The sequence below is a fragment of the Anguilla anguilla genome, chromosome 8, assembly GCF_013347855.1.
Source record: "Anguilla anguilla isolate fAngAng1 chromosome 8, fAngAng1.pri, whole genome shotgun sequence".
Classification (NCBI taxonomy): Eukaryota; Metazoa; Chordata; class Actinopteri; order Anguilliformes; family Anguillidae; genus Anguilla; species Anguilla anguilla.
In genome coordinates, this window is record NC_049208.1 from 1,036,428 (window position 1) to 1,050,532 (window position 14,105).

Here is a 14,105-nt window from a genome sequence, read left to right on the forward strand (position 1 = left end):
TGAGAATGCACACCGAAACCCAACGCTACAACTGAAATAGTACATATTTTTAATTCCCAAAAAAGCAACTCCAATTAATAATCACGTGATTCTCTTCTCTTTTTTTACTCTTCTTCACTCAAATATCTGAATTTGTTTTCTAATGTAGATATTTGAACACCACACCAAGTATTTTTGTTTAATAAATGAATGAATTAATGAATTGGGAAGATTCACGCGATTATTAACCAGTAAACGATTCAAACATACTTCATAAAAAAATATTTAAAAAAGATTGTTCAATGCAGTCTTACCTACGACTGGAATACAGATTGGTTGGTATTAGTATAGAGCTAACTATTTTACAAAAACAAAATGTAGGCTATATATTGTCATATGTAGAACAAAACAGCTATCCACGAATAGGAACTGACACGCACACGCTCACAGAAAACATAGCTCATTGTACAGAGTTACAAAACACTCTCAGACATCAAATTACTAGACACCACATGAAGGAGATTATGGTGTACTGAGCAAAAAGAAATAAACATTATTGCTTGTGTAAATTGTACATACATTGAGTCAGTAAAAAAAATCTCATCTTAGTTTCGCCAATAAAAGCAAAAGACATTTGCGCTGAATAGCAGTTCTCCAAAGCACACATATGGCGAGGTGTGATTATCATTAGAGATAATAGAAATTAGGGCAAAATAATAATTATAAAGGAGGGTGTCGAGATAAAAAAGTTTCGCTGAGCGAGGTGAAGGGACTGAGAGAGACACGGAGAACGCGAAAGAAGCAATCAAGTAGAAAACAACAACAGCTGTGTGGCCTCTGGCGAAAATAGTGAGAGAAAACAACACGTTTCACCGACTGCAAAAGAAAAAGACAAAGACGGTAAAGGTTGTCTTTGAGCAAGTGGGCGACAGATGCTGCGCGTGACTTTATTTATTTATTCATCCACTCACGCTGTCATTTATTAAGGGAGACAACGCGGCTCTGCCCGAGTCTAAGAATTTAACAGTCACGATTTTATCCGCGAAACATTCAAAAGTGCGCGCTTCGCAAGGAGGTAGCTCGGGTAAATATCATTTTAAAAGGCCAGTGAATTAGAAACAATATTCCTTAGGGAATACGCTTATTTTGGTTCTCTTGTAATGATTGTTAGAGGGGTAAACTAAACTTTTCCTTCAGTTCCTTATTTATTGGAAAACGTGCCATGGCGGATACGTATACAGAGAAATGCTATGTACGCAAATAGCCAGTGAGTACAGACTCGACTGACAGCCGGTTCGTCCGGCAATATGAGCATTTATACATCATTCGGGATTGACACATCATCTGAACCTAAACGCACGGTCTCAATCAGTCCAGACACTCATTTCGACGAGAGCCAAAAGTAATACAAAACCAACTAGCTACTTGCAGCAACAACAATAATAATAATCATAATAATAATAATGGCATTACAGAACGGAAGGCCTAACAAGTCCCTTAAAGAAAGTCCTTTATAAGAACTTCATAACAGGCTTGCTTGTATTTCTGCCGGATACTGTGTAAACCAGGGAAGTCCAGTTTTACCCAACAAGGGTCGGAGTGGGTGCAGGTCTTAGCCCGGCTAAACCAGACACCCGATTCAACTTATCTAGGTCCTGATTGAAGACCATAATCAGTTAATTGAACTGGATGTCTTTGTGCTGTGCTAACACGCCGGCCCTTTCTGGATAAGACTGGACACCCCCGATGTGACTTCGTGGGGACCCACGGGCCAGGGCCACCTAAATCGTATCCTGTCCCACCTGTTTATCTTGGCTGAACCACCACACAGAACTGTGAATGCCCACCCCAGTAGTTCTGGCTCACCTAGATCTTATAGGCCCAAATATATGAATATTTATAGCTAAGTAGCTACATTGCGGCACTGGGATAAACCTTCTAAGAGACTAATATCAGGCTTTAGAGGCAGAAGAATCCACAACAATAGTTTAAGTGCACATGAGAGGGAAAATATGTCAGGAGAATCATATTTTATAAGGCATGTCTAGCACTTCAGCGACAGATGAAGCGCTAATGCAAATCTGCAGGGATGAATGGGTGTGCTGTTTAAGGGAAACCGCAAAACACATGAGAAATAAAGTGAAAATCAGATACATTTTGCCGTTATCCGAGTCCTATTTTAAACGTCTTCTTGCCAAAATCAATTGAGTAGTGAGAAGGAAACTGGATGTAGCCTCAGGGCTACCTGCGCACCACCATCTGTTCCCATACAACGCAGAGAGAAAAAACTCCAGAACCGTCGTTTTAACTTTAGCATCATAAAATGCAGTGATATTTAAGCCCTCGGCAGCTTTACTGTGATAGGCTAAGAGCCCACGGCAGCCTTGCTATGATAGCCTATCACAGCAAAGCTGCCGAAGGCTCTTAGCCTATCATAGCAAGGCTGCCGTGGGCTCTTAGCCTATCACAGTAAAGCTGCCGAGGGCTCTTAGCCTATCACAGCAAAGCTGCCGAAGGCTCTTAGCCTAAGAGCCCTCGGCAGCTTTACTGTGATAGGCTAAGTTACCTACTACTTTGACTGTTATAGCTGCTGTTGACAGTTCCAGTCTATAGCACCTCTGGGCACGCATGCTAATATAGGACATTAATAGTTTTGTTTCATCATTTATTAATTTGGGGGGGGGGGGAGGGGGCATAGGACAAAGACAATAAAAAAAACACTGACATAAAAAACCAGCTTCTGATTTATTGTACATGCCAACACTCAACCCACAGACATCACCTGGACATTTAAAAATGTACACTGTGACAAGCCATCCCTTAGAGACGAAGACGGGCACCCCCACAGAGAGGACCAGCCTGGTGATGTGAAGATGGGACCCAGCAGTCGCGTGCGAAGGCCAGACTCACCTGGGTTGGCTCTGGGCAGGAGTCCAGCCCCGCTCAGCTCGGCCTTCAGCTCCAGGAGCGACTTCACGGGATTATCCACACGCTGCCCTCCCTCGTGCGACAGCCAGGAAGACAAACCCCGGTGGCTTCGCTCTGTGGCCAGATTACTGAGCAGCAGAGAAATCCGGTCACCCAGGGCAGCAGACACCGCGTCGTGAAGACAAGAAGTTACGGCATGCTCTCAAGTTAGCGTCGCAGCAAGAGTGGCATGCCCATATATGGCCCTGGAGGTCTGAGGGGCCTGCAAGACTACTCAACCCTGGTCCTGGAGGGCCTGCAAGACTACTCAACTCTGGTCCTGGAGGACCACAGGGCCTGCAAGACTACTCAACCCTGGTCCTGGAGGACCACGGGGCCTGCAAGACTACTCAACCCTGGTCCTGGAGGACCACGGGGCCTGCAAGACTACTCAACCCTGGTCTTAAAGGGTCTGCGAGACTACTCAACCCCAACATTTTCACTGTGTGCAGCAGGAACCAAACCTGAACATTTTCACTGTGTGCGGCTGGAACCAAACCTGAACATTTTCACTGTGTGCAGCAGGAACCAAACCTGAACATTTTCACTGTGTGCAGCAGGAACCAAACCTGAACATTTTCACTGTGTGCGGCTGGAACTGAACGGTTCCCAAAAATAAAACCAAGAGGCAGGAAGCATCAGGGAACTGTTACCGGCTTTTATTGGAAAAAGAAAAAAATTCAAATAAACACGATTCTAATCGAACAGGGCAGCCGTCCAATCACGGCATCAAGCATGCGACTCAAAACATCACAGGAGAATCATCCATCATATTTTCAGCTGTAAATATTCATGAGAATACTTAAAACATTGAAAGAATAAAAAAGTTTAGCAACAACCGTCTTCAGAAAATTCTCTTATTTTTTCCAATGTCTGTTTTATTGCTGGTAGGAGTTTTGACAAACAAAAAAGAATATTCAAGTCCGCCTTGTGCCAAAAAAAAAAAAAAAAAAGAAAGAAAAAAAGAAATGAGAATAAAAGCTTGTCTTACTGAAACGCGCTCCACAATCTCAGGTTTGGTACAGTGCCTGGGTCTCATTTGGTTCAGAGCCGAGCTGCACCCGGGGGGCTGGGAGGCAGACGCAGCTGTGGTTAGCGGCTGTTTCAGGGACCCGCGCGGCACGGAGCGCGATGCGCGCGGGAGTGGCGGGAGGATGGGCCGAGGCACCGCCCATCCAGGCGAGGTTACGATCGGAGGGTCCCGCACAGCACAGCGTCCCACAGCGCGGCCCTGGGCCCAAATCCACACAGCGGCTCAGACCAGGACCGCCGACTCAGGGGGTCTGTCCGCAGTGGTCTGTCTGCAGGGGGTCTACAGCGCTCCCCTTCCAGGAGCAACTGCACCACAAAACCAGACGTGCGCGACCGGTTTTGTGAATGTTAAATTGGGCGCACGTGTACTAGCTGGGAGGGATTAGCGTGCTCCTAAGTTTTTCAATTCAGGATCAAACGTGCTCCATAGAAAAAATGCTAGCAAACCGCTCCTGTCAGGTCATCCACACTGGCCATACACGAACCTCCCCCTGGAGCCAAAACCCAAAACGATCCTACACCAGCACTCCTGTGAATACGCCTGGTCTGAACCAGATTCAGGTGGCAGTGATTACACCTACTGCTCTGGGGGGGGGGGGTGACTATGGCAACCCAGAAGGCAGGGACGACTGGTGTCGCAAGCGACAAAAACAGAACCCTGCCTTCACCGCACGACAGACCGTCACCATGGCTACGCATCTTGTTTGCAGTCAACCCACTGGGTCAGATGGTACGGAGGCAGATCCTGCTCTAGAAGGTGGAGGGGAGGGGGGTCACAGTCTAAATCATGTGACGTGTTGGCTGCCATAGAGAATGAGTCAAGATGCCTCAAATTGACCCAGATCAGTCCTGTTGGGGAGGGGTTAAAGAGGTGTGTACCTGAGGAACCACGAATCACCTACACACTGGGAGGCAATAAAAAAAAAATTAGGGGGGGTAAAAACCGTTTCCTCTGCCAAAAAAGTTACTGTCTTATAGAAATATAACTGGACCGACCAAACCCAACCGGAGAGCACAGCCCGGTCACACCCATTTGGGGGGGCGAGGGGGGGGTGTGTTAGTACAGTGGGGGGAGGGGGTGCAGTTGCATAGGCCAGGAGCAGCGGAGCTACTCTCTCACTCCAGGCAGTTTTGGGTCAGAGGACATCAGAACACGCTCACAACCCGCCAAAGCCGCTGAGATCACTTCGGGGGGGGGGGGGGGGAATAAATACAAACGCAGCAGGGACAGCCTATCTGGGACCCCCCCACACCAACTCACAGGTTCTAACACTCCTCACCCTCCACCCCCCTTAAATAACCACAGATCTATTAAAAAGGAACGATTGTTAAAAACGAGAAGCAGCGCTTTTAAAACCCTGACAGGCCTAGCGAGGGGGGGCGGGGGTTTAGACTGTCACATAGGCGTGGCCCTTTCATCGCCCCCCCCCCCCCAGACCCAGGATCCGAGTCCAGACGGGAGAGGTGGAGGACGAGCAGGACGACCCAAGGCCCAGGCGACCCCAGTTTAGCCAAATATCCAGAGGGTACATGTCCCAGACATCCCCACACTTTCTGGATAACACAGCCTCATTCCCCTGACCACACGGGATGGGGGCGTGGAAAGACTGCTACCTAAACTAACCAGGAGGCCAGGCACGCAGCAACACGTGTGGTTCCTCACTACAACCAAACCCTACCGGCCACCGCCGCAGAACCTGGACATCAGACAGGCTGGTGACCCCAGGAAACCAGCACACACCTCAGTCTGGTACCACAAAAGGGAAAAAAGAAACAAATAATGTAACGGAAAAGACCCAAGAAGTTTTGTTCTTCCCACAAGGACAAAGTCAGGCTTGTGTAGTTAGCGTTGTTCGTTCGTTGCGGGGATTTCGTTTTTTCTTTTTATTGCCTCTCAGCAGATAACGTGTTGCTAAACTTTCTTGTTCAATGCATGTTTTTTGGAGGGGGGGACTAAGAGAGGGAGGGGGGGGCGCTGGCTGTCAGCATCCCCTCTAGAACCCGTGCACCTTCAGCTGCTCCTCCTTCACGATCCCGATCTGTGGGGGGGGGGGGGGGGGGGGGAGAGAGAAACACGTGCTCAAAACGAGGCCTGCTGCAGGGTATGCAGCCCGATCCCAAACGGTAGAGCAGAAAGGGAACCGGCGTCAGGACGGGTCCGGCCTGGCCAGACAGAGCCCAACTCACCTCCAGGAGGAACTGGCAGATGTTCTTCCTCTGGTCTCCCTGCAGCTGGATCACCTCCCCGTACTCTGGGTGCTCAATCACAGTCCCATTACAGGCAAATTTCTGTCACAGGCAGAAAAGTCACAGACACACACACAGTCAATCACCACATTAAATTCAGGCCAGTTTAAACAGTAGAAGGAGGGGGTCCACACACACCCACATTTTAAGTGTCAAACAGAACCTAATTGAATGGCTCAGTACTAGCATGCCCAATTCATTCTGAAATAACTAGAACCGTTAGTCGATTCCAGAGCTATAAAGGCTTTTACTGAAACGGTTTTTAACTTGAAATGGGGAGGACTTCCTGATTGGTTAACCTGTCCCTGCAGCTCTTCCGTCGACCTACAGCTAATCCGCTAGGGTGGGGGTTTGGTGGAGAGAACGCGACAGAGAAAATACAGCGGCAGTTTAACAAAGCTGGCTTCCTGACGGCCAGGGATCCAGAGGCAACATAAAGCCTGTTTTCAGACACCCGCGTCTACTTCAAAAGCGGCGGTGTTCAGCGAAGGACGGCGAATTGCACAACGCCGTTAAGATTTAACACCCCGGTATCACAAATAAAACACCGCCGCTTGGGGGTGAAGGAAACGCAAACACAGCGTTAAACAAACCTGTAGCGAACGACTCAGGCGCGGATGGTCGTGTCTCCGTTGCTAAGACTAAGTAGGCCGCGTTTGGGTATGCTAACGCTAAGTAGGCCGCGTAAGCTGTAGCCTAGCCTACCTTCTTGAAGGCCTTCACCAGCTTCTTTTTGTCGTAATCATCTGCTATGCCCTGTACAGTAGTCAGCGTCTTGCGGCCGTTCCGCTGCTGGATCCTTATGTGTATGTAGTCCTCTGTCCCCGCCGGGACTAAGTCGTCACCCTTAGTTGCATCAGCAAAGGGATCTGCGAGGACGGGGTAAGGAGAGGGGGGAGACAGAGACCGTCGGTGAGAAACCGTAGCCTAGCCCAGGCCACATGACGACACGAATGCTTGTTGACGACGGATCATATTCTCAGGTGCAAAAAATAAACCAATAAATCAACACAATCTACAGGGGGAAAACAGGCAACGTAAAAGTAATAAAAACAGAAAAATGAAACATGAGTTTACAAGATCAGTTAAGGTCACACGCTAAGGTTTAAACCAATTCGAATGGGCTTTATGAAAGAACGTCGGCTACGATTTGGCTCAGACACATCACATTTTCTTGTGTGGAACACATGCCCATGAGTGTATATATAGCTAGCTACGCACTTCGACACTAGATCACTATAATCGGTAGTTAGCTACATTAAATTTCACATTAGCATGTCTTTAAACATGGAGTCCGTTCATCAGTTTGTAACAAACGAACGATTGTACGCTACGTAATACACACTTTCTTGAACTAGGCCTGTTGCCTACTTCTAAATGTAGCAATGTATCGACTCCGAGATTACAAGTAACGTAAAGTAAAACACTATCAATCCGCCCTCGGTAACAATTAGTCAACGAGGCCTACACTATATGAAATAAACGAACAAGGGTTTGTTTAAAATGTAAAGGTTAACTAAAAATAAACAAGCTGGACTACATGTCAAGATAGGATTTTATGTTGCAGCGCAAACGACCACACTTTTTTCCTTCCGTACAAAAATAAATACCATTCGCCATTTTCAGATCGGACAAAGACTTCTCTGTCGACTGAACGAAAAGGGCCTTGGTCGGCTTGTTTTCTGGACATAACTTACCGAAAGATTGGAGGTTCTGGATAGTGGACATGCGATACTAGGACGATAACTTGGAAGAGATGAAATTCTCGGCGCGTCTCTGCCGTATTTTCGTGAGGATGGTTTTGTTAAAGCTTAAACAGCCCTCGAAGAATATTTCAAAATAAAACGACTCGGACGACACGCACCCGACTGATCTCACTCGCAAAATGGCCGAAAAAGATTAGACCATCCGCTGTAATAAGTGACGTAGGTTATAACGAGCCAAGGAACTTCACCTCCAGGGGGCGCTTTGGCTATTTGGACCATAGACACATATATATGTCTATTATTTGGACCCGAAAATAACCTCCTTGCGCTTGAAAGCTATCGGAATATTGCAAACTTCGGAGTCCATCTATAAAAGTGAAAATGCTGCCATAGATGGAAAATAAGCATAAAACCATATGATACAATTCCTTTGTATTTTATGACAACGAGATAACACAAAGTAATCGGAAGTTTGTTGTATTAGTACAATGAGCAGTCTAATGGCTTGTATACAAAGTTTGACCAATCACCCGCATTCGCTGGCTCACATCGTTCTAGCAAACATTCTTTGTAGATGTGTCTGGATTTATTAACCCTTATTCAAGTAACACACCGTAAGCGAAGCGTGATAGGTGTGTAGCTGCCTTGCTGGCACGATATAGCGTTCCCCCTTCTGTCAGTGGACAAGTTATGTTTAGTGGTGACTGGGGAAGAAACAAACATATGGGTACATGGGAGATGTAGTTTTAAGGACATAATTTGTCTGTACTTGGTGATGCGTTTGAGTGCTACCAGTAGGCATTCAAGAATAAACCAAATAGTTTCAAAACCTTCAGTAAGCATATATCACATACCAGTAAACCTTTTAGTAATTACCCAATAACCGGGGCATTTTAAATCAACAAGAATCCATTTTTTCAGAGATGAATAGAAGCAAAATAATGAACACACTGAAAATGAAATTTTGCATTTCATTTGAGAAATGTGAAGACACTGCATTTCTACTATTCCATGTTCAAATCGAAATCTTTTTTTTAAATGAAGCTTATGCCATGTAAAAATAATAATAATGATAATTCAGTTTGTCCATAAAAATGTAAACACTATAGCTGCTGTGATCGATCAACAGAGAGATGTTTTCTGTGTTATAAATTATTCTTCAGAGGCGATTGTCATGATAGTTATGATACATGAGTCTGATGATTCATCTTTGCCATGGTGGTTATTAATACAGCGAAGTGTTCTACTTTTAAATTTGAATGTGTGTGTGTGTTTGTGTGTGTGTGGTGTGAGAGTATTCATACGCCCTCAGCCCCCTCCTGTACTCCCTGTTCACTTATGACTGTGCTGCCAAGCACAGCTCAAATGTCATTATTAAGTTTGCTGATGACATGACCATCCTAGGCCTCATCACAGACAACGATGAGACGGCCTACAGAGAGGAGATGAAGACGCTAATCAGCTGATGTCAGGACAACAATCTCTCACTCAACGTCAGTAAAACTAAGGAGATGATTGTGGACTACAGGAGACAGCAGGGGGGTGGACACCTCCCCATCCACATTGATGATGCTGAGGTTGAAAGGGTCAGCAGCTTTAAGTTCCTCAGTGTGCATATCACCAAGGACCTCTCCTGGTCACTACACACAGATAACACGGTCAAGAAAGCTTGTCAGTGGCTCTACTTCCTGAGGAGACTGAGGAAGTTTGGCATGAATGCCAACATCCTCACAAACTTCTACAGGTGTTTGCTGACGGGCTGCATCACTGTCTGGTACAGGAACTGCTCTGCCCACAGCCGCAAATCACTACAGAGAGTGGTGGAGGCGGCACAGCACATCACTGGCAACAGACTCCCAGCCATTCAAGACATCTTCCACCAGCGGTGCCTGCGGAAGGCACGCAGCATCATCAAAGGTCACAGCCACCAAGCACGCAGACTGTTCTCCTTGTTACCGTCTGGCAGACGATACAAGAGCATAGCCGCATGCACCACCAGACTTAAGGACAGTTTTTACCACCAGGCCATCAGGCTTTGCAACTCTCATATCTAAGTACTCCACCTTACCTGCTCTGCTGTTACTGCTGCTATTGAACCAGGACTGCGCTTATCCAACGTGCAATAACATTGTAATATTATATACACTCGTCACTTTACTTTTACACATGAATCCTCATTTTCATTTATGTTTATAGTGTTATATTATGTATATAGTGTTATATGTTATCTATTCCTCACCCCTTCTTTTTTAATCTTTTAAATTATCTTATATTCTATATTTTATGACTAGCACTCTTATTGCTGAGCTGACCTGTTTTTCTTGTCCAATACGTTTTATTGTACCGTTGACCGGAACCGGAACTGAACTGAGACTGCACCGGTTTTTTAAAGAAAGAGGTAGCTGGCGCCACTCAGTTTTGTCCGTGTCCCTTCCTCCCCCAGCTGGTAGGTTGATTTATTACAATTACGTTCACATTTATCCTGCCTCTGTTGTTTCTCTGACCTGAGCAGTGTCCTGTAGAAGCGCTTTGGCTGCGTGTCGATGCCATTTTTTACAGTCTCTGGTGGATGCCCATGCTGAGGTTCTAGCTGCTGCTTCATAGCACAACTCGTTCTACCAGCTCTGAACAGCAGATGGCGCTGTGGTACAGACAGACGTGCGGATTGTGGCTCCGGAAACTCTGCCTCGGCCTCGACTCAGCACAGCTCGATGAACAGGTGATTACTGGCTTAACGCTTAAAAATTAGCTTTCCTGAGGAGCACAAACAGAAATGCTGAAGAAATAGCTTTATTAGCCAAATGCACAAAGTTCATAGTTGGTGCATTGAATGGAAGTTCAGAGTTTACCTAACTACAACTATGACAGCCAGGGTTGTATTTTGGAAAAGGACACACACACACACACACACTGTACATACAAACATAGTCTGTTTAATTCTTGCTAATTTTCTGACCAATGATTTGTTGTTAAGACCATTAAAAGCTTAATATTTTGCCATTTTGGGCTTGGCCCATTTTTTTTGCCCAGGAGTGTACTGATATTATTAGCACTGATAATTTGATAACATGAAATGTTTTTTTTAAATGTAAAAAAAAAAGAAAAAGATCCCAGTGATCTGATGCATTGTCTTTGATGTGAAAATACTTATTTTTTTCCGATAACTTGCACTACTTCTTGTTGCAGAGTTGGCTTTACTGAGCCAACCTGTAAAAGCATCCTTGGTCATGAGACACACCGACCACACTGGAATATGTCAGCCTCACAGGAAATGCCTCAACCACCAACACACCCATCTTGGTTAGCAAAGGCTTATGAAGCAACAGGTACTGCGATACGCTGTAGATTATAACCCTAGATTGTTCCAACATTCGTACACTTCTAAAACAATTCTAGCATTTCTAAAATAATAAGATATTTACAGGCAATTATATTGAAACTGTGCTTTTTAAACAAGACATAAAAAGTGGCCACCACAGGTGTGTATGTATATATTTTTTTAAAAACAGTGATAGGAAGTGAAATGGAATTGCACACTGTTTGACTCAAATGGGTAACATCCCCAGAAAGAAACCTTTCAGTGACTATACAGTAAAATCTTATGATTGTCCCATCTTGTATTTCCATGTACTAAGCTTAAAGTATGAGTTTCATGCTTGTCCTGAGTGGCTTCAGTAAATACCCAGCTGTGTACATGGACAATGTGTCCATGTACACAAAAAGAAAACATATACAGTATTTGCTAAGTGGTTTAAAAATTTTTTTTAGATAATTTGCCAAATAAAAAAAATAAAAAAAACTTTAAAAAATTGTGAGATATTTCTAGACAAGGCTGGATTTCACCATAGTGGTTCCAGTGAACTGAAAGTCTTTGCCTTCCAAGAATTTCAGGATGTCTCAATCTCTCCATCCCCTCTTCTGCTTTTTTAATGAAAAATTTTTTCTTTCTGCAGTTGCACCCACAGCACATCACTGACGGGAGGTGGAACCTCGCTGCACACTGTGCTGGGTGGTGAGTGTCAGGCTCCTCCCCCGGTCGCTGTGGCGACGGACGGAGAGGTAACTGCGGAACCTTCCGCTGCCGAAGACGTGGAGGGCGGGGTTGAGGAAGCAGTGGCAGTAGGCCAGGGCGTGGCACACGTAGTACGCGTACGCCAGCCTCTCTTCGGCCTCAGGCCCCGTCAGCCCGGGGCAGCCCAGGAGCTGCAGGGCGCCCAGGAGCAGCACCACGTTGTAGGGCGCCCAGCAGGCGAAGAACCCCAGCACCATGCAGAAGATCAGCCGCACGGCCTGCGCCCGCCTGGCCGACCTGCACCTGGACACAGTGGCCCAGATGCGTGCGTAGCAGAAGAGGATGAGGGCGAAGGGGAGGAGGAAGAACAGGCTGACCTGCACGGCGTATCCCAGCAGCTGCAGGTGCAGCGGCTGATCCGCCGCCTGGCACTGCGTCTCGTCCCCGTCCTCCACAGTCTCGGAGTGCACCGCCTCCGGGACGCTCGCGATGACACACACCAGCCACAGGGAGGCGCTAGAGAGCGCGACGCACAGCCGAGACTGCAGCCGCAGCATCCGCACGGCGTGGACCACGGCCAGGTAGCGGTCCACCGTCACCGCCGCCAGGAACGCCATGTACCCGTAGAAGCCCAGGAAGAAGAGGAAGACGAGGAGGTGGCAGCCGGGCGTGCCGAAGACCCAGTGGTGCAGGTAATAGACGGCCCAGAAGGGCAGTGTCAGCGTGAGCAGCAGGTCGGACACGGCCAGCTGCAGGAGGAAGAGCGTGGTGGTCTTCCTCAGGTCCTCCCGCACCAGCAGAGCCCAGAGCAGGACGCTGTTCCCCACCAGGCTGAGGATGAAGATCAGGGTGTACAGAATGCCGGAGAACGTCCCGCCAAAGTGCTGAAGCTCGTTCTTTCCCAAGAACACCAAAGAGTTGTTGTAGTCGTAGTAACCGTAATCCGTGGCGGCTTGGATTCCGTCAGACAAGGGAGAGGCTGTGAGAGCAGACGCCATGTTTCTGTCGTCGTCCCCTACTCTGCAACTTGCCAATCTTTACTGATGAGACATTACATACAATGAAATAGAGTACATGCACAATGTATATATATATATATATTTTTTTTTTAAATGTTATTATTATTATTATTATTATTATTATTATTAATACATATTTGCAATGTTTTAACAATGGTGCATCTTAAAGGAAGAGTATATTGCTGAAAATATGGACATATATTATTATTATTACTATTTAAAAGACATGAAATTGCATGAAAACTGATATTATGTCATACAAATCTAGTAAAATTTCATTTACTGTATGTGATGAAAACATTGCTCTTACATGCATTTGAAAATGAATATATGAATATGAATATGTAAGAAGCCGAATGATCAGAAATGAACTCCTTACCTGTAGCATGGCAAAGCATACAAAGCGTTTGTTCAGGCACAGATCACACCCACAGATTTCGAGGGAGAGTGTCTGAACTCCGACGCTCGTGCTAGTCCCTTTATGGCCGCCTCTTCAGACAAGCTCTACCCCCCAGGATGAGTGACAGCTGTCCGTCCACCAGTCACAGGCGGAGAGCCGAGTCCAGCTGCCCTGCACCGCCATTTCACAATTCCAAGAGTGCTGTAACTGTGCAGGGGCCCAATGTGATATCTGTTCCAGGGGCCCAAAATCCCTTTGCTCTTACAAAGGGAGGCAGTGTCCTGCCACCCAGGGGAAATGCTGACCACCGCCCACCATCACCAAGGATGCGAAAGCAGTTGTTTGTGCAGACAGCGAGTCACTCATTTCTCTTTTGCACGCCTTATCCTGAGACAGATGAGAATGTGCAGCATCCAGAAGACTGCGGGTTAGTGCAGACGACTGCCACCCTCTTACCTGAGTTACTATCCCCGGCCAAATGTGTATTTTGAAAGCGTTCACTCTTTTTTTAGGCTTATAGCGGCTTCTAAAAATTTAGGCTCATAAAAATTTGAAGGTCTCTGTAGCGGCAGTGTAGAACAGTGGGTAAGGAACTGGACTTGTAACCGAAAGGTCACAGGTTCGATTCCTGGGTTGGACACTGCCGTTGTACCCTTGAGTAAGGTACTTAACCTGCTTTGCTTCAGTATATATCCAGCTGTATAAATGTACACTATGTAAAATGCTATGTAAAAGTTGTGTAA

The 14,105-nt window shown here is 46.3% G+C and overlaps 2 protein-coding genes across 2 annotated transcripts; both read right to left on the reverse strand.

Moving 5' to 3' along the window:
* Positions 1–3,589: 3,589 nt before the first annotated feature.
* On the reverse strand, positions 3,590–8,129 carry LOC118232841 (eukaryotic translation initiation factor 1b). Its single transcript, XM_035428002.1, has 4 exons — positions 7,923–8,129; positions 6,931–7,094; positions 6,166–6,267; positions 3,590–6,017 (listed from the first exon to the last, which is right to left on the reverse strand). Exons 1-4 carry the CDS (start codon positions 7,951–7,953, stop codon positions 5,973–5,975), a joined length of 342 nt encoding a protein of 113 aa, XP_035283893.1. The 5' UTR covers positions 7,954–8,129; the 3' UTR covers positions 3,590–5,972.
* Positions 8,130–11,685: 3,556 nt separating this feature from the next.
* LOC118232834 (chemokine XC receptor 1-like) lies at positions 11,686–12,976 on the reverse strand. The gene has a single exon (XM_035427993.1). It carries the CDS (start codon positions 12,939–12,941, stop codon positions 11,901–11,903), a length of 1,041 nt encoding a protein of 346 aa, XP_035283884.1. The 5' UTR covers positions 12,942–12,976; the 3' UTR covers positions 11,686–11,900.
* Between the last annotated feature and the right edge of the window lie 1,129 nt (positions 12,977–14,105).

Excerpts from the sequence above, each read along its gene's own strand:
- LOC118232841 (XM_035428002.1), bottom strand. The coding sequence starts at position 7,953 with ATGTCCACTATCCAGAACCTCCAATCTTTCG. Across the intron at positions 7,095-7,922 it reads CCAGAACCTCCAATCTTTCG|ATCCCTTTGCTGATGCAACT; the intron begins GTAAGTTATGTC and ends CCGTCCTCGCAG. Across the intron at positions 6,018-6,165 it reads TCTGCCAGTTCCTCCTGGAG|ATCGGGATCGTGAAGGAGGA; the intron begins GTGAGTTGGGCT and ends CCCCCCCCACAG.
- LOC118232834 (XM_035427993.1), bottom strand. The coding sequence starts at position 12,941 with ATGGCGTCTGCTCTCACAGCCTCTCCCTTGTCTGACGGAATCCAAGCC.